Source organism: Sander vitreus, chromosome 20 (assembly GCF_031162955.1).
Source record: "Sander vitreus isolate 19-12246 chromosome 20, sanVit1, whole genome shotgun sequence".
NCBI classification, from domain to species: Eukaryota; Metazoa; Chordata; class Actinopteri; order Perciformes; family Percidae; genus Sander; species Sander vitreus.
In genome coordinates this window covers 12,512,251-12,528,038 of record NC_135874.1, presented here as the reverse complement: position 1 = coordinate 12,528,038, position 15,788 = coordinate 12,512,251, and the positions used below count along the sequence as shown (strand labels likewise).

General features: G+C 41.2%; 1 protein-coding gene across 4 annotated transcripts in view; it reads right to left on the bottom strand.

Moving 5' to 3' along the window:
* Positions 1 to 15,788, bottom strand: part of qkia (QKI, KH domain containing, RNA binding a) — a 76,600-nt gene that overhangs the window by 29,104 nt on the left and 31,708 nt on the right. For all 4 annotated transcript variants that reach the window (XM_078278121.1, XM_078278124.1, XM_078278123.1 and 1 more), the window contains exons 3-4: positions 7,747 to 7,863; positions 1,061 to 1,204 (exon numbers count right to left, since the gene is read on the bottom strand). In XM_078278121.1, the coding sequence (XP_078134247.1) occupies positions 1,061 to 1,204; positions 7,747 to 7,863 (261 nt within the window). The remainder of the gene's footprint in view (positions 1 to 1,060; positions 1,205 to 7,746; positions 7,864 to 15,788) is intronic.

Here is a 15,788-nt window from a genome sequence, read left to right as displayed (position 1 = left end):
CCTTGAGGTGTCACTTGCCCAGTGTCTGCAGAAAGCATCAAAATGCTAGTGAAAAATTATAAGCTGATAAATTGTAATGCAGCTATATCTAGGGTAAACCGTGTCCTTGCTGCATTTGTTTCTCCCAAAGTGAAAGAATGTAAATGAAGTACACAGTAAACATAATTCTGTATTTACGGGACAAAGGGCATCAAGGGAAGCAGCTAAACAACATTAGGTTTTAAGGGACACTGCATCTCTTTTTAACCTTGCATGCCTAGCATTGGCTGGCATTTCCGCAGACCACCAACCCCTGTGCATTGCCACCTGATGGGAAATCTGGGCCTTCAGCTACCCTGTCCACCTGGTCACCACAGTTAACAGGAAAAATACACATTACACGCCAAAAAACTATCAGCAGCCATTACCAGTGGCACAGTGTATTAGGAAGTTGAGGCAGAGGGGAAGCGGGGATGAAATGTGGCAGTCACAGGAGGTGTGTGCAGCTAGCTATGTTTTTCCACTCCTCTTGGGGTAGCCAACCTGTTCCCCTGGTCTATATAAGGAAGTAAACAGGATGCTAACAGTGGGATAGCTGTGGTTTTCCATGCGTAGCTCCATTATTTTGTTGTTTGGACTAAGATAGTGAAGCATGGAAAGGTCTCTCTCAGCACTTCTAAATCAGAGCTAAATAGGGTTGGGTACCGAAATGTGGTGCCAATAGGGCACCGGTTCCGACGTAAACGGTAGTAACAAGACCGAATAAGAATGAAAATAAACAAGCCGTTCTTTAATGTTGCCAACTGTTGTTTTGTGCTCCTTTTTTAATATTTTATATTATATACATTATAAATATATTAGATATATTTCGGTTAAGGCACCGGCACCGTTTTAGCACCGGAATCGGGAAAAAAAAATCAAACGATACCCAACCCTAGAGCTAAACCACATCCTTTGTGTCAACTTCCTTGGAAACTCAAATGGCGTTACTTATGGAGAGCACTACATAAATGATTAGGCCAAAGGCAGCTACCATTGTGCTTGATGCGTGTATATAAGATTGTGTGTGGTATGTACTCACAGCAGGTACGAGGAGCTTCTTGACCTCCTCCACCGCTCTCCTCATCTTGATCTCAGCTCTGCCCTGTGTGTCTTCCACTGTGATCAGGACATGAAGGTCTTCGTTTAAGTGTTCCCAGTTTGGCTTCCCTCTGTTCTGCTCCTCCTGGATAGAGATAGAGAGAGAGCAAGAAAAAGATGGTGAGTAAATGTGACAGTGTGGGTGTGTTGGAGCACCAGTGCAGTAACACAGCATATCAGAGGAAGTGGAGGCAAGAGACAGGCATACACAGTGGACGACAGGGCCCTGTGAAGAGAAGCAGGATGACAGGAGCAGTCCTTTAGTCAGCTATTTAGCTTTAACTTTGAAAGGACACCCTTCTTTAATAGATCCCTCGTTTCACAGAGACAAAGACGACAGCTAGCCCTCCAGCAATTAATATCAGTGAAAGATGGAAAGGTGATCAGAGAGCGATGGATTGGGGATTTTTTTAGCCACACCAACTTAACTAGTAGGAATTCAAATATAGTTCAAAAGTGCAGCAGGATTGTGTGTAAATGTGCAGAAGTGTGTGCCTCTGTCTCTGACTTGTGTTTGCATGGACAATACTGTCCGGGTAACAATAGCTCTCTAAGGGAGTCGTTTTCCCCCATGAAAAGGCTGCAGCAAAGCACTCAGAGGGTGCCAAATTGTAGCGCTAGCAGTACCTGAAAGGCAAAATAGACTGTATTCAAGGCCGACATCATAGCCCAATAGCCCCTTCAACGCAGTTAAACAGGAAGCCGTTTCAAGATTTGAATTGGGAAGGCTGAGGTTGGGAAATAGTGCACATTTTAAGTTTTTAGGTGCCTCCATGAAAAGCCCAGTCAAACTAGATTTTTTTTTTGTGAAAAGGTAAATGTGCTATGTAGAGACAAATGTGGAGTAGCTTCACATTTGCATTTTCTTTTTAAAAACACGCTTCTCCATCTACTTTCCTCCCTCTTCTGGTTGCCCCACTGACAGTAAATGCAGTGAGCAGACACTAAGAGCGCTTTAAAAAGCTTTTGAGGTTGTATCGCATGTCACTGTACAACCATGTAAGTCAGCGGTTTGAAAGCTGACTACTTCCCCCTTAGGTGAGGAGTTGAGGTCTAGATCGTCTGAAACAGACAATCTCAAATTTTTTTATGTGTGACACTCCATTAAAACATCGAAACAGGATTATAATGTTACAATGTTAATATTTGACTGATTTTATGAAGACAAAAAAAAATGTCAAAATGAATGTAACTAATAATTATTTAAAAATCTGAATTGTGATTTCCTCCCAGGCGGTCAACTGCAACCCAGCTTTCTCCCCTCCTGTTGTTGGTGCAAGTTTGTACAAACGGTTGATGAACACTGTTGTTTACCCCCACACATACAAACCACCCCAACTTCAGATCACTGCTCATTTGTGAGGGTGTCTAATTACAAACAATGCATTGCAGTGCTCTGCAGGGGGTCCACCCGACAGGATTTCAATACACTCAACGAGCACGCACACACGTATATATAGCTTCGAGTGCCACCGACCTGCTTTCTACTCCACAGAGACCTGTTGCCATGGCACTGCTCTTTATACACACACACATACACAAGTTCAATATTCCACGCTCGTTTTCCCCTTTTCCACAGAGGGGGGAGGGCCTAGTTTCAGCACTAAGGCCATTATTTCACCATGGCTGTTTGCCTACGGCCTATTAGGGGACATGGGGACTAGAAGGTGACTCAGCATTTTCTAGAAGGGACACAGACAGACAGGCCACAAGGGCTGCCTCTGAATGCAGGGCACTGTATCAAAGCACATGGTAGATACATAAATGCCCTATATTGACATAGTGTTGCCAAAGTTGGATCCAACAAGATTAGTCAATCATGTGTCTGTGTGTGCGCTCTGGCAGATTCTAATGAAGTTAGGATTGTGGGCAAATACAGCTGGGAACACACACACACACACACACCAAGGTCACTGTGTGCCCTCTGAGAGTATGCGATGGCATGACAAACAGGAGGAAGGGTGAGAAAAGAGAGGGCACACATCATATGCCATGGCAATAACCACATACCAGAAGATAATCGGTTTTGTCAAAATATGTAGCATGAATAAATAGCATGGAAACTGCATCTAGACTCAACATCTAAGAATAGGATCAGATGGAACAACTGCTAGTCCGTTATGTTGCCTGACTTCAATCGTCTGTACAGCACCCATTTGGCTGCTGGCTTTCATACCCTTTAGCTTGAGCCAACCACATACAAATGTTGCACTTTAACGCTCATAAATGAAACTGTTTACACTCTCCCACTCAAAACAGTCCCTTCTTCTTTGATCCTAAAGGACATTCCCAATGCAACAGAGGCTAAATGCCAGCACACCAAACAGGTGCAGTAGGGAGCTGCAGAGGCATGGAAGGAGAAGACAGGCAGGCAGGGCTATAGAGGAATTATAATGATAGAGAAATATGAAACTAATATTAAACAAACTACAAACAACTCACAACTTTCTTAAAAAAAAAAAAAAAAACTTAATACTAAACGATTTTAGTCTACAATGATTTCTTAGTTTTTATAAAATATAACTACATAAAATGTCTAAATCTAAAAAGACGGATTGAGTACTACAGAGGGAAATCTGGAACTGGTCACCTAAATGTCAGGATTTCTAGCTCAGTGTGAAAGAAAACGATCCACACTAACTTCAAAAGAGGAAATTATATAAATTACAGCCTTAAAAACTATGTTGCAGGGACCACTACACATGTGCTATTTGCTATCTGCGTGCCTTCTCTCAAAGCCAATTCCAGCCACTAATCATCAAAAGTAACACCTGGACATTGCTCTGCTTTTCTCATCAACATAATAGCTCCCTATAAACTCGTTCAGTTGCTTTGGGTCAAGGGTCCTATTCTGTTCTGCCAATGGCCGTGCTGATACCACATTTTTAGCTATTATGTGTTCGGGACAATCAGGAAAAAAAAACAAAGCTTAGGAAATGTTTTGATATAGAGTATTTCTCAAAGGGCAAGTCTGAAAGGACACTTAGTTTGGCTCAAAGTAAAATACCTGTCTATGGTGCCAACTGTTATCTCACACTGTGTGGTAGCCATAATAGAATTAGGGAATTGTCTCTCTAAAAGGGAGGGAAATCCATGTGTAATGGTCGATATAATGTACCTGTAATTTAATTGCTGTTGTTCCTGCTGTTTTGCATTAAACATGTCTGTAAGAGTGAAAACCAGGGGGACTCAAACTGCCACATTAGATGAAAGTTTGATTGGAATAAGGCTCCAGGACGAGTCATTTTTCCTTCTAACTGTTAATTATTGTCAAAAGGACATAGCCTACGTGCTTCTTCCCCTTTGGGCAGTAACTAAAGAATTTACACGATTTAACAACAAACTCAGAAAAGGCCCCCAAATACAAGAGACTGGAGGAGGGTTGAGTGTAGTGGTGTCATAAACACCTTAAAAGAAGTACTCTCAATGGAAATAGTGTGTGATCCATCCCGTCTTAAAAATGTGTCTAAAAGTCTCAATCCAGAGAAGTTACAGGAATGTACCTGCACTTACTCAGTTACTCTTAGACACTTTGTATTTGGTCTAGCTTAATCAGAGTGTGAAGTGCAGTCTTGGAACAGGTTATTATCCTGCGTTCGTCTCTCCTGTCTCCCATTATTTGAGCTGAACAACACAAGTGGGTTTAGTGATTTCACCATTTTCATACTGTGATTATGACTCCATATCAATACATAAATTATTAAAAACTATATATTTCTGCTGAGTTCTCTCTCAATATTCTTAGCTAAATATGCATGTACTATAAGCCAAATTTAGACAAACTGAATTGGAATACTTCGTCATTTGATTACAGACTAAAGACATTTGAAAAGAAGTCTTAGTCACTGAAGACGTGACTTAGGCTTCTGACAAAAATGGTGACATAGTAAGTGTTGTTTATCCTTTTTAAAACTGTAACCTGCTCAAATTACACAAGGAACTACAGTAGTAGTAGAAATACTATTTGTCTTTTATTATAAACGGAAAACCTAGGAGAAAAGAAACCCTCTATGAGAAAATACATTGCCTGGCCACAGCTAACAAAAGGAAAAGTCTTGCTTAAAGGATCTGAATATCAGGACAGTAATCAGTGACAGCAAGCTTGAACAATACTTGTGGGGAGAATTAAATGACAGCAATCAAAATAATTTGCACATAAATTATTACAGGAAATCCACAAATAAAATATAACAAAAATGATTCAATGATCAGTTTGGGAGTGAAAAAAAACGTGATACGGACACCCATAATTATAAGCATTATATATTTGTTAAGTGCCACATTTTCTTTTCACTTGCTTCTTTCCTGCTTATCGTCTACTTGATTTGCTTTTCTTCGCTCGCCATTAGTCTTTATTTTACTCTGCTTCCCTCCCTGTCCCTCAGTCTCTGCTCGACTCTCTCCCACTGCATAGCTCCAGTGAGCCGACTCCCCGCCAGGCAGTGCAGCCCAGAAGGGAGCAACCAGCTGAATTATTGAGAGCATAAAAATGCTGCCGCTAATGGATCCTGAATAAACACACTGGCTAAGCTGCTCCTACAGCTTCCTCTGCTGCCACAGGGCATCAAGCTGGAAATACTTTGAGGATGCAGAGACTGGAGGCTACAGCTGAGGCTTTGTCTGGGGCTGAGCTACAGTTATGACACCATGGCCATCCAAAAGCATTTGGGGTACAGGAAGCCAACCTGATAGTGATGATTATTGACAGTGGAGACAGCGAAGGATGTAAAAACTGGCAGACCATTTGATGTTTTTTTCATTATCTTTTCCCCAGCTTAACCCAACGTTAATGTAAATATCTAAACCATACACCAGTGTAGTCTAAAGTAAGGGACAGAAAGGTAGTGACGATGGGAAAAGTCATTTTAATGGAGGGCAATTAAAAATAGAAAGCCTTGCATAGAAAGCTGACACAATCATTTAATTATATAGATGTGCTAAAATCCCAGTCTGCCGCCTCAAATGTTTCCCATTTAGTTCATACCTTCTCTAAACAACCAGTCAGGACTATCTATGAGACATTTCCAATATCGGTTAAGTGTTGTGATATGGAAGTGATCCTGCTCAGCTTTATTTGTGTATAAATGTTTAACTGTATCTTTTTATCTTTTTTAGCGTTGTAATTGCACAGGACCTTTGACATGTCCTGTCCAAATATAAGTTTTAAGATGGTAAGAGATTAATAAGGTAATCATAGATTCATGTAATGAGCTAAGACAAAGTTCTAAAATGTGTGTGACTGAGTGTACATGCTTGAGCGCGATCTCTCCCATTTAACTACTTTGAGATCTAATTCCAAAGAAAGAACCATAGCAGAGCGTCTTTATCTTGTTCGGTTATAATAAACACACTCCGAGGGAGGAGATAGAAATTAAAATACGAATGGAGGAGCCATTAAAAAAAAAAAGAAAAAAAAAGAAAAAGGGAAGAAAATGTTGGCCCTGCAGCAAACTGGAGCTTCTAAGATTATGACTCAGCTGAAAATCTGTGTACATCTGTGTGTATGAATCCTGTTTCTGTTATTATGCTCTGTGGGCTGTATGGGAGTGTGTGTAGAGAAGGTTATTCCCATACCAAGAGGGATGAAATACACTTCTTCTGACTTGTAAATGCCTTGTAATATAGCACCACTACCTGGAAAATCAGAGCAATTGGGAGGTACAGAAAAAAGAAAGATATTTAAAAACAAAGATGCATCTTTATAAAAGGTGTCACTCAATGAAGAAAAACAAAACAGAAAAACGGCCAAAAGCAGCCAGTATAACACGGCTGAAGGCCATGGGCAATACATGCACAGATGCTTGAAATACCACAATTTTCAAAACTGTCAATTTGTCCTCGCAGTAACTTCAAAGTACATCATCAAATCTGATCTGACACACTTTGGAATCCCTTAAGGATGCATGTAAGTTGTTGTTGCTGGAGCATGCATGGTATGGTGCAACAAAATTAAATATGTAGGCATCTGAAATATGCCATGAGTGCACTTTGTAGGGTTAAAAGACATACTTCTGCAAGGTTGACCTTAGGTAGGGCAGCCCAACATGTCCTGACAGACTTTCATCAGCATTGTTATACAACATAGTCAGTCAGTCTTGGTTTTCAAATGCTGTGGCAGTTTAACGCAAAAAGGGTTTTGCCTAAGTTCACACCTTGGGTCTTGGGATATGTAGCCACACAACATTAACCTTTTAAGTCTCCAACCTCCGCTCATTAGGTCCAGAAATAGAGGCCGTCTCTGGCCTTAGCCATCTGCCTTACTACTGCCATCTGTATTTTCCACTGCACAGCGTTTTGCAAACAGCCCTATCAGATGTCAGAATCAGAATGCAACCACCAGGCATTAACTGAGTGTGTGTCTGCTTCATGTCTCTACAGGGCTAGTGGGATATTTTTGTGTGACAGCAGTCCCAGCAAATTTCACATTATTGTGTACCATCTCAAGACAGATGATGAATCCTTGTTGAGAAGGTAAGAGCCAAGCTTTAGTGTGCTCTGCTGTGGTAAATGAAATGTATGACTTTTTTTTTTTTTTTTTTTTTTAAACTTGTATTACTGAGTAACATTGTTATCTAGAAATAAAACACATTAAACACACTGGGCACTCTGCCATACCGATGAGCTTACCTTCTTCTTGTCTCTCATGGAGCTCTTGCCTCGCACCATGATTTTGCATCCCGTCTCTGCTTCCAACTGTTTGGCTGTGAGTCCCCGAGGGCCAAGGATTCTCCCCACAAAGTTATACTGCAGATACAGAAAGAGAAATAAACCAATGAGTCTATGGGTGAATATAACGGCAGATAGTACTTTGCATCAGGGCATCAGTATATAAAATCAGATAACAATGGAGAAAGACATACGTATATGTACACTAGGGCTGTTGGAACGAATACTGAAAGCCGAATATAATTTGATTAGTAAAAAAAATCAATACTATTCAAATGTGACTTTTTTATAAATATGTTGGCTTACGGTAGCTAATCTCACTCTTCTCGCCTTGGCCTACCCGCATGTGTCACTCATGTCACATCTTCTAAACAATAAGTTAGCAGGAGTGAGAAACTGTGAGGTCTAAGCTAATGTTACATACCGAGTAACGTTAGTACAACATCATGGAGCTAACGTTATGTAACGAGTAAAGTTAGTACAGGGGGCAGTGACAGGCTGCGGCTGGAAATCGGAAAAAGGATGGGAAATAGTTTTAACATGACTTTAAAATAAACATCCACCGTGTCAAAGTGCTTATGTTATCAATAGTTAGATCGTTCTTGTTTCCTAACTGCGTCATGAGTTATAGTAACATTAGCTTAGCTGGCAGCTTCATGGAGACAGCTAAAGTTTATGTTAGCTGCCCTACAGCTGTGAGAGTAGTCTTGACTTCATATATTACCTTCTAACAGCTGTATTCTCAGTAGCTTGACAATCTGCAAGAAACAGGTTGCTTTTAAATCACTTAAATAGTAGTGACAGCACCGTTTGGCTTAGTTATCAATGCTGTTAGCATCGTGGCTAACACTATTGTTACTTAGTTTATGACAAATCGTTTCAGCTGTGCTTTCTAGCACTAACCTAACCCTTATAGTGGCATTGGCAATGCAGTGTAGTACATATTAATAACTGGCTGCATTTGAGCATTAAAAAATAAATTTAATTTGAATGGTATCATAGAGGAATATTGACAGCTCTAACGTACACATACATAAATACATACATACAAGAAAGATTGCACTTTCCATGAGCTTTACTTTATCATCCCCACTAGATGTCAAAATAGTGCTGAACAGAAAATAGAAAATGAACCACAGGGAATTAGTCTAGGTGGTAAGGGTAGGGAGAAAACAAAGGGAAAACGGAGTAGGAAGGGTGATGAGGGGGAGGTAAGTTCTGAGGTGAGGTAGTGTGCTTGACACAATTTTCTTATCAAGGCCCCCTTTCACTGGTGAGTGGCTTTGGAGCTTTGTACCAAAAGGAAATGTATTTACCAACGTAATCCTCTCTACTTCAAAACTGGCTTCCAACGGGATAAAGGGAAAATGTGTTGAAATAATCCAACACAATTTTCAGCCAAAATAAAAACAGAAGGAAAGGAGGAGAACTGGGGAAAGGAGCGCAAACATGTAACACACACACACTTACTTAGGTAAGAGTCACTGATACTATTAAAATGGTATATTTTTACAAAAGTCCCAAAGCTGAAATATTCAAATGCTCACTGGCATAGTGGAAGGCTTCCCTTGAGAAGGAGAAGCACAACTGTTCGTCTCTTGAAGTGTTACAATGAGCCGTGACACCGCTGTATTAAATTCTTAAACGCAGTCACATCTGCTTACGTACTGCAGCGCACGAATGCCTCTGCAAAAATCCAAAAGGCCATCAGAGAAGTCACATTTAATTACAGAGTGGTTACAAATGTAACACAATGTTGGTGTATTTCCCCTAAACAATGTAAACAAACACTTGTGAGGACAGTCAAACTCCAGGCCGTTTTCCTGGTCCCCTTCACTGGGCTTGCCTGCAACCGTAGCCTGTCTCAGGAGATGCTGGAGTCCCTGCAGATGATCATAGCATGCAGCTACACAGGGTTATTGCGTGTGTGTCTCCGTCACAAGGCAACTGTGTGGTTAACTCAAATCAACGAAACTGGTGCAGGGGCTATTTTTTGTGTGTACGCCTACTGAGGGATCTAGGGGCACCTGTCCTCAGAGACCAACAATGGATTGTGGGACACACACACAAGGCTGTGGGCATTATGGCGGTGATGTGGTGCTACATGCTCATAGTTTTCCCACTCTAGATGTGGAACCTCCTCCGAGAGGTTGCTCAGGGATAAAGCATTAGGGCAGGCGGTTACATGCGTGTGGCTCAGGTTTTATGGCCATGGAGTAAGCTCGTGGGTGTAGGCTAGGGGTGCACGATATTGAAAAAATGTGATATTGCGATATTGATAATGAATATTGCGATATCTATATTAATTTAGATATTTTTAAACATATGTAAAATTACCAAAGTTATGGGAAAACGCATGGGAAAAAGTTTCTTACAACACAAGGTTTATTTCAACTGACGGTCATATTGGACTGGTACAACGTGTCTATACAGACAGTATAAAATAAATAAATAAATAAAGAGCATGTCTATAGAACAGGACATGTTGTACTGGTTGTATATACACTACAGTATAAAAAACAATGCAATGCACATCTGTTGGCTTAAAGCCAAAGTATTTCCAAGCTACCGAGGAGGAGGCATTACCCTACAGTCACATTAGCTACAAGAGACAGACACAAAGCGACAGGCTACCATTAATTTTCAATGGGAGTGGCCAGAGCCATAGAGATATAAATGTCATAGAGATTATAAATATATAATGTCTTTCTCTATCACTCTGGGAGTGGCCATTTGGCCACGAGCGACTGCCAATCAGAGTGAAGGCAGCGTGACGTATGTCAGTGGCTCGAGCAAGTCAAAGAAAATAATTCAAGATGGCGGAAAACGCTCTAGGACATCGTATTTATGTATATATCTGATATGTTTGGCATTTAATCTCATATATTGTGTTACTTTTATCGAGAAATAAATACTTTTAAATCCAAAAACATCGTTCTTGTGACTTAACAATACCTCTGAAGCAACTTTTAAGACGTGGTTTAAGGTAGCACCGGAGAATTTCTGTTTACTGTTGCCAAGCAACCAGGGGTAGGCTAGGCACGCCCAGGAACGCCCACAAGCGAGTGCATGTCGCTCTCTTTTGTAGCTAATGTGACTGTAGGTTACCTTTGGCCTCTAAAGTTTCCTTTCAATCTCTGTTATTTCGTCGTCTCCCAGAGCAACACTAATTTTCTTACTTTTGTGTTCTTTTTGCGCCACTCTTCGCTCTCTCTTTAGGTCCTTTCTTTTCTTTCGCTTCGTTTTATGGTTCTGCGGAGGCTCCACACAGCTGATGTTTATGCGTGCTCTGGTGTGTGCGTCGAGCCGGCATGTGTGTGTGTGTGGTAGAGCGAGGAAGAAGTGAGAGAGTGACGGCGATTTTCTTCGGAGTGAGTAGCGACTCTAGAGTCTTAGTGAGAGAAACAAAGTTTCTCCCCTGTTCTTTCTGACAACGGTGGGAAATCTGGAGCAGGAAAAGTTAACCCTCTCCTTGAGTTCATGTTGTTTATGGAGAAGGAGAACCAAGTGATGTGTATTTTTCGAGAGGTGCATCAAAGAGTATAGACGTAACAAGAGGGGAAACTCAATGGAACTGCAGCTCCGCCGACTGAATGTAACAACGTTCTATTGAGTTTCGCCTCTTGTTGCTTCTATACTCTTTGGGTACATGTCGGGTAGGATGCAACGCAAACAAAATATCGCGTAATTACCACGAGACTTTCGGTATAATATCGCGCAACGTGATATCGCGATAACGATATTGAGTCGATATATTGTGCACCCCTAGTATAGGCTGGTGTACCAGAGTCAGATGTGTTTAATGATGACAGAGGCAGGTATACAAACTCACATGTGAATGTGGGTGGGGGCACAGCACATGCATCATGTCTAGCCAAGCAGCTACCACAAGTTTGATTCACAAACATCACTCAAGGAAAATTTTAAACACAAACACACATCAAATGACTTTTTGCTTCAAGCATCTCACCACAATCTGGCAATGTAACAAGAAATATTCATATTCATTTTAATTAAACCTCACAACTCAAAGTGTAACTGTAAATAAAAATTAATTATGCCAAAATCATCTTAGTGATTGAATAAAGCTTAATGTTTTAACTGTAGTGGATGTCTCTCTCTGCTCCCTGGCTTCCTACTCTGCACGGTTATGCTTTTAGAAAAGGTGACCTCCATTTTAAGCCACTGGAATGTAGAGACAATGGAAAGCCAAGCGGGTGAGTTATCAGAAGGGTGCAGGGCCGTTGAGCCTGCCAGGAACTCCACTCTGTACAGCCAGAGGAGTAGGATGGATGCAGGGCCCTCACTGCCAAATACACTATCTGCTCTTCACCTCCTCTTGCTAAACTATCTAGCCTCCTCTGTACCTACTAAACTGTTACATCAACTCTACTGGCTCCCCAGACCAAGGTCTTTTAAAAAAAAAAAAAAAAAAGTCATGTCTGGGAACCACCGTGGCTTTTTGGCTGGATTTCCAAAGCTCTGCACCCTCTAGGAGCACTTGAAGTAGTTACTAGTGACAGGGACATCTGTTGAAATTTAACAATAAAAATAGAAAATAAATATAGGTACAATTGTGATGATTATATTCAATAGTCAGGTTTCCTCCCACTGATGCCTGATTACCCAATAACTAGAAATAGAGAGCAATAGGCCATTCTGGGGTTAAAAAAAACAATTGCAGCTCTGTTTATTCAGGCGCTACTGTCAGAACCCATCCGGTGAACAGAATACATGCATGAACTTTGTGTTTTGCTGACTAGGAAACTCCAACAGTCTTTTTCTCTTTGTATCTTTGCTGCACTCTTATTTCCTCTGCTCATTTACAGAATTAGAAGATTAGAGACACTGGGACCTTTGGTGGACCAACTCTTTTCCTCACTCCCCTGTTTTGGTCTCATTTAATCACAGTTTTTCAAACAAAACAAATACAGAGAATCACATACAGTATAGAAACTTGTGTGTGCAAACAGAAAGACAAACGCACATGCACTTACACACAAAGCCCCCTTCAGGACAAGGGCTTACACTGACATTAAAGGGCCTTTGTTTAGCCCCAGTTATCGCTACTCCACAGACGGGTTATGTAGTGAGCCTATCTATGTCTATGCCACTGTGTGTTTATGAGCACAAGTGTGTGTGAATCCACAATGTATGTAGACACCCTCGGCACCCAGAGCCGATTGTCGCATTGGTTTGTGTGCATTGTGGTCTGCTTTTATGTGAACAACTGAGAAACAACAGCAGTTTCACCAACAATGCTCAGGGAAGCAGAACAATTGAGCCTTTGACGGTGTTTGTTTGTGGTGGTGGGGAGACAGGAAATGAGATCATGTTGAGGGATCTGGCTGTGTGCGCGCAGAGCTTATCGAAGAGCTGGGCCAGGCCGAGAGGAGAATACCAATCACTTATTAGCCGGACTCACTGGGCTTATTGAAATGAGGAACAGTTCATTCAGTGCAATGTATCAAAGCAAGGTGGAATCTGTGGTTACATCTCTCTGCTCTTCCTTTACTCACTTGATTCTAACCCTCCCATAATGTTAGTATTAATTATTAATTAAGTATTTTACAACAGCTCATACCAATGTAATGGCTAACCATTTACTACAGCAAAATTCCCATTTTCCTCATACATAAGATACCTTCCATCTTTCACTTCAAGTTACTGTACAGTATTTGGAGGCTTCACAGAGGACTTCACTAATAAACCTCTTTTCTATATCCATTCAGCTTGTGGAAACTGAGCAGGCTTCCTTTTTCTCTTTGTCTTTGTACACAGGATTTTGCCTCTCTTCTTCTGCATATCTGTCATCGTCCCATGTGAATGGGTCTCTCATAGCACACATCAATGTTTTATTTTTAACATCATTCATTTTTGGGTGGAAATGCCCCATCATTCAGTTAATCCATCCTATTAAACTTCGCTTTGAGGCCTAATCCCGACAACCCATACGTCTACATACACAGACGGAGCAGCTCGACATACTTTTTCCACACAGTAAACGGACAGGAGGGAAGGGAGCGGGAAGGAGCAGACCGGTGCATAACCTACAGCAGTTTTCATGCTTTATCTACAGGAGGGACAGATGAGGTCAGGCTGGGGCGATGAAGGAGTCAAAATTAGACAGATTCCAATGGTGACATTTTCGCCTCAAAGCCCTATAGACTTCAAAGCGCTCTATTCGGCACATCTAGCATTTAGCACCTAATCCATGGCTCCTTTGATAATTCCTTTTGGGTTTATTTTGAGGTTGCAGGCATAGTGGAAATACAGAGGAGGGAAGACGGAGAGATGGAATGTGTAAAGATTGATGTCAGCTGGAAGTTTGGATGACACGAGTGAAGGAAGCACAGAGCAAAGTTTGTGAATTTTTAGATAAGGAAGCTGCAGAAACTAGCTAGCTATAATGAATTCAGTCATTTCCTCAGTGTTGGTTTGACTGTTAGTTAAGTTTCAAGTGTTTATTATTATTAATGCACAACAATTACATAAGCAGTCGTCACTGAAAATCTTGAGTCAGGCTTCCAACAATGCTAATTAAATTTGTATAAAAGAAAATCACAAGTAAAAAAAGAAAAGAAAAAAACTTAAAAACGTTAAATCACAAGTCAATAGAAGACTGCTCTTTGACAGAGCCGAGGAAGCTGTGGAGTAATGCCAGCCATGCTGTTCTACCTTATCTGCAACAATCCCATCCAGGGAGAGGGAAACAGTATATAATTTAGATTGGACATGTCTAGCCAATACCCACAACTTTTATTAGAGAATTGCCTTAGTTAATCAGCTGATCAGTCATTAGCTATTTCACTCCTGCTTCATCATCTTTGGCTCCTACATTATCTTACTGGCAACCAACTGACTATTAACAGCCAAACAGATCCATACAGGTATACAAGAAGGCCTTTTCAACCTGACAGTTACCACTATTATTCAGCTGGGACTGGTTACCGGCTAATTGTCCAACCGTAAAATATCCTACTTTTATGCATGTCTTTATCACAACTATTTATTAACCTAACAGGAGAGTATTTATGTTATAAAGGAATATTGTAATGGATATCATTATGTAATCCTTTTAAAACTCAAAAACATCGATATAGGAATTGGTAGCAAAAATCCTGTGCACACAGACACTGTATGGGCCGACACTACGGCCCTGGTGCAGCCTTCGATTCCTGTGTGGTTGACATGCTTCTTTTGTTCTTCATTCTCCATTTTCAACTCTTTCTGCCCCTCAGCTTAACGACTGCTGTGACAAACAGACCAGGAAGCACTTAACGCCTTCCACTTACAGTATAAGCACAAGTTGGTAATATGCAAGCAATCACTGGCATTAGTGCAGTTATAAATACACATCTAACAACTTACACTGTTGCCCTTCATCATGTTAACTCACTACAACAAATCGAGTCCTCTCTGTTTTAATTAAGGGTCCAAGCCCGAAGGGGCCTGAGAACCACGATTGCAAAGCAACGCGGTTCACAGCTCCAGTGCTTGCTCCAGCTCCATGCTATCAACATGAAACTTGTGATGACCAAATTTGGTGAAGATCGGGGGCGCTATAGTCAACATAGACGAGTTTTGGCCCTTCTACTCAATCAATGTTAATGGGATATTTGCAATGGCAATGTACCACAGACCTTGCAGCTCGCAGCTCTTGATATTTACTGACGTTTGCCTACCTACCGTTACGCTTTGGGTTCCACTTTTGCATGCTCCCCGGGTCGTCGGGGTGACTCGCGCCGAGGAGGCTTGGACCCCGTCATAACTGCTTGCAGTTCTAGTTATTATTGTAATTACCCTCCTCATCAAATAGCTAACTAGAAGATCGTTTGTCCGTCCGTCATCATCATCATCATGATGCAGGGCTAGCTATAGCTATCAAAATCCTTCACTCTGCTCCTCTATCAGTGAGGTGTGGGGTGGTACATTTCCAGGACTGGTAATGACTTAAGGGGGTCAGAAGGATATCAGGAGCTGGCATGATAAGTGATGACACC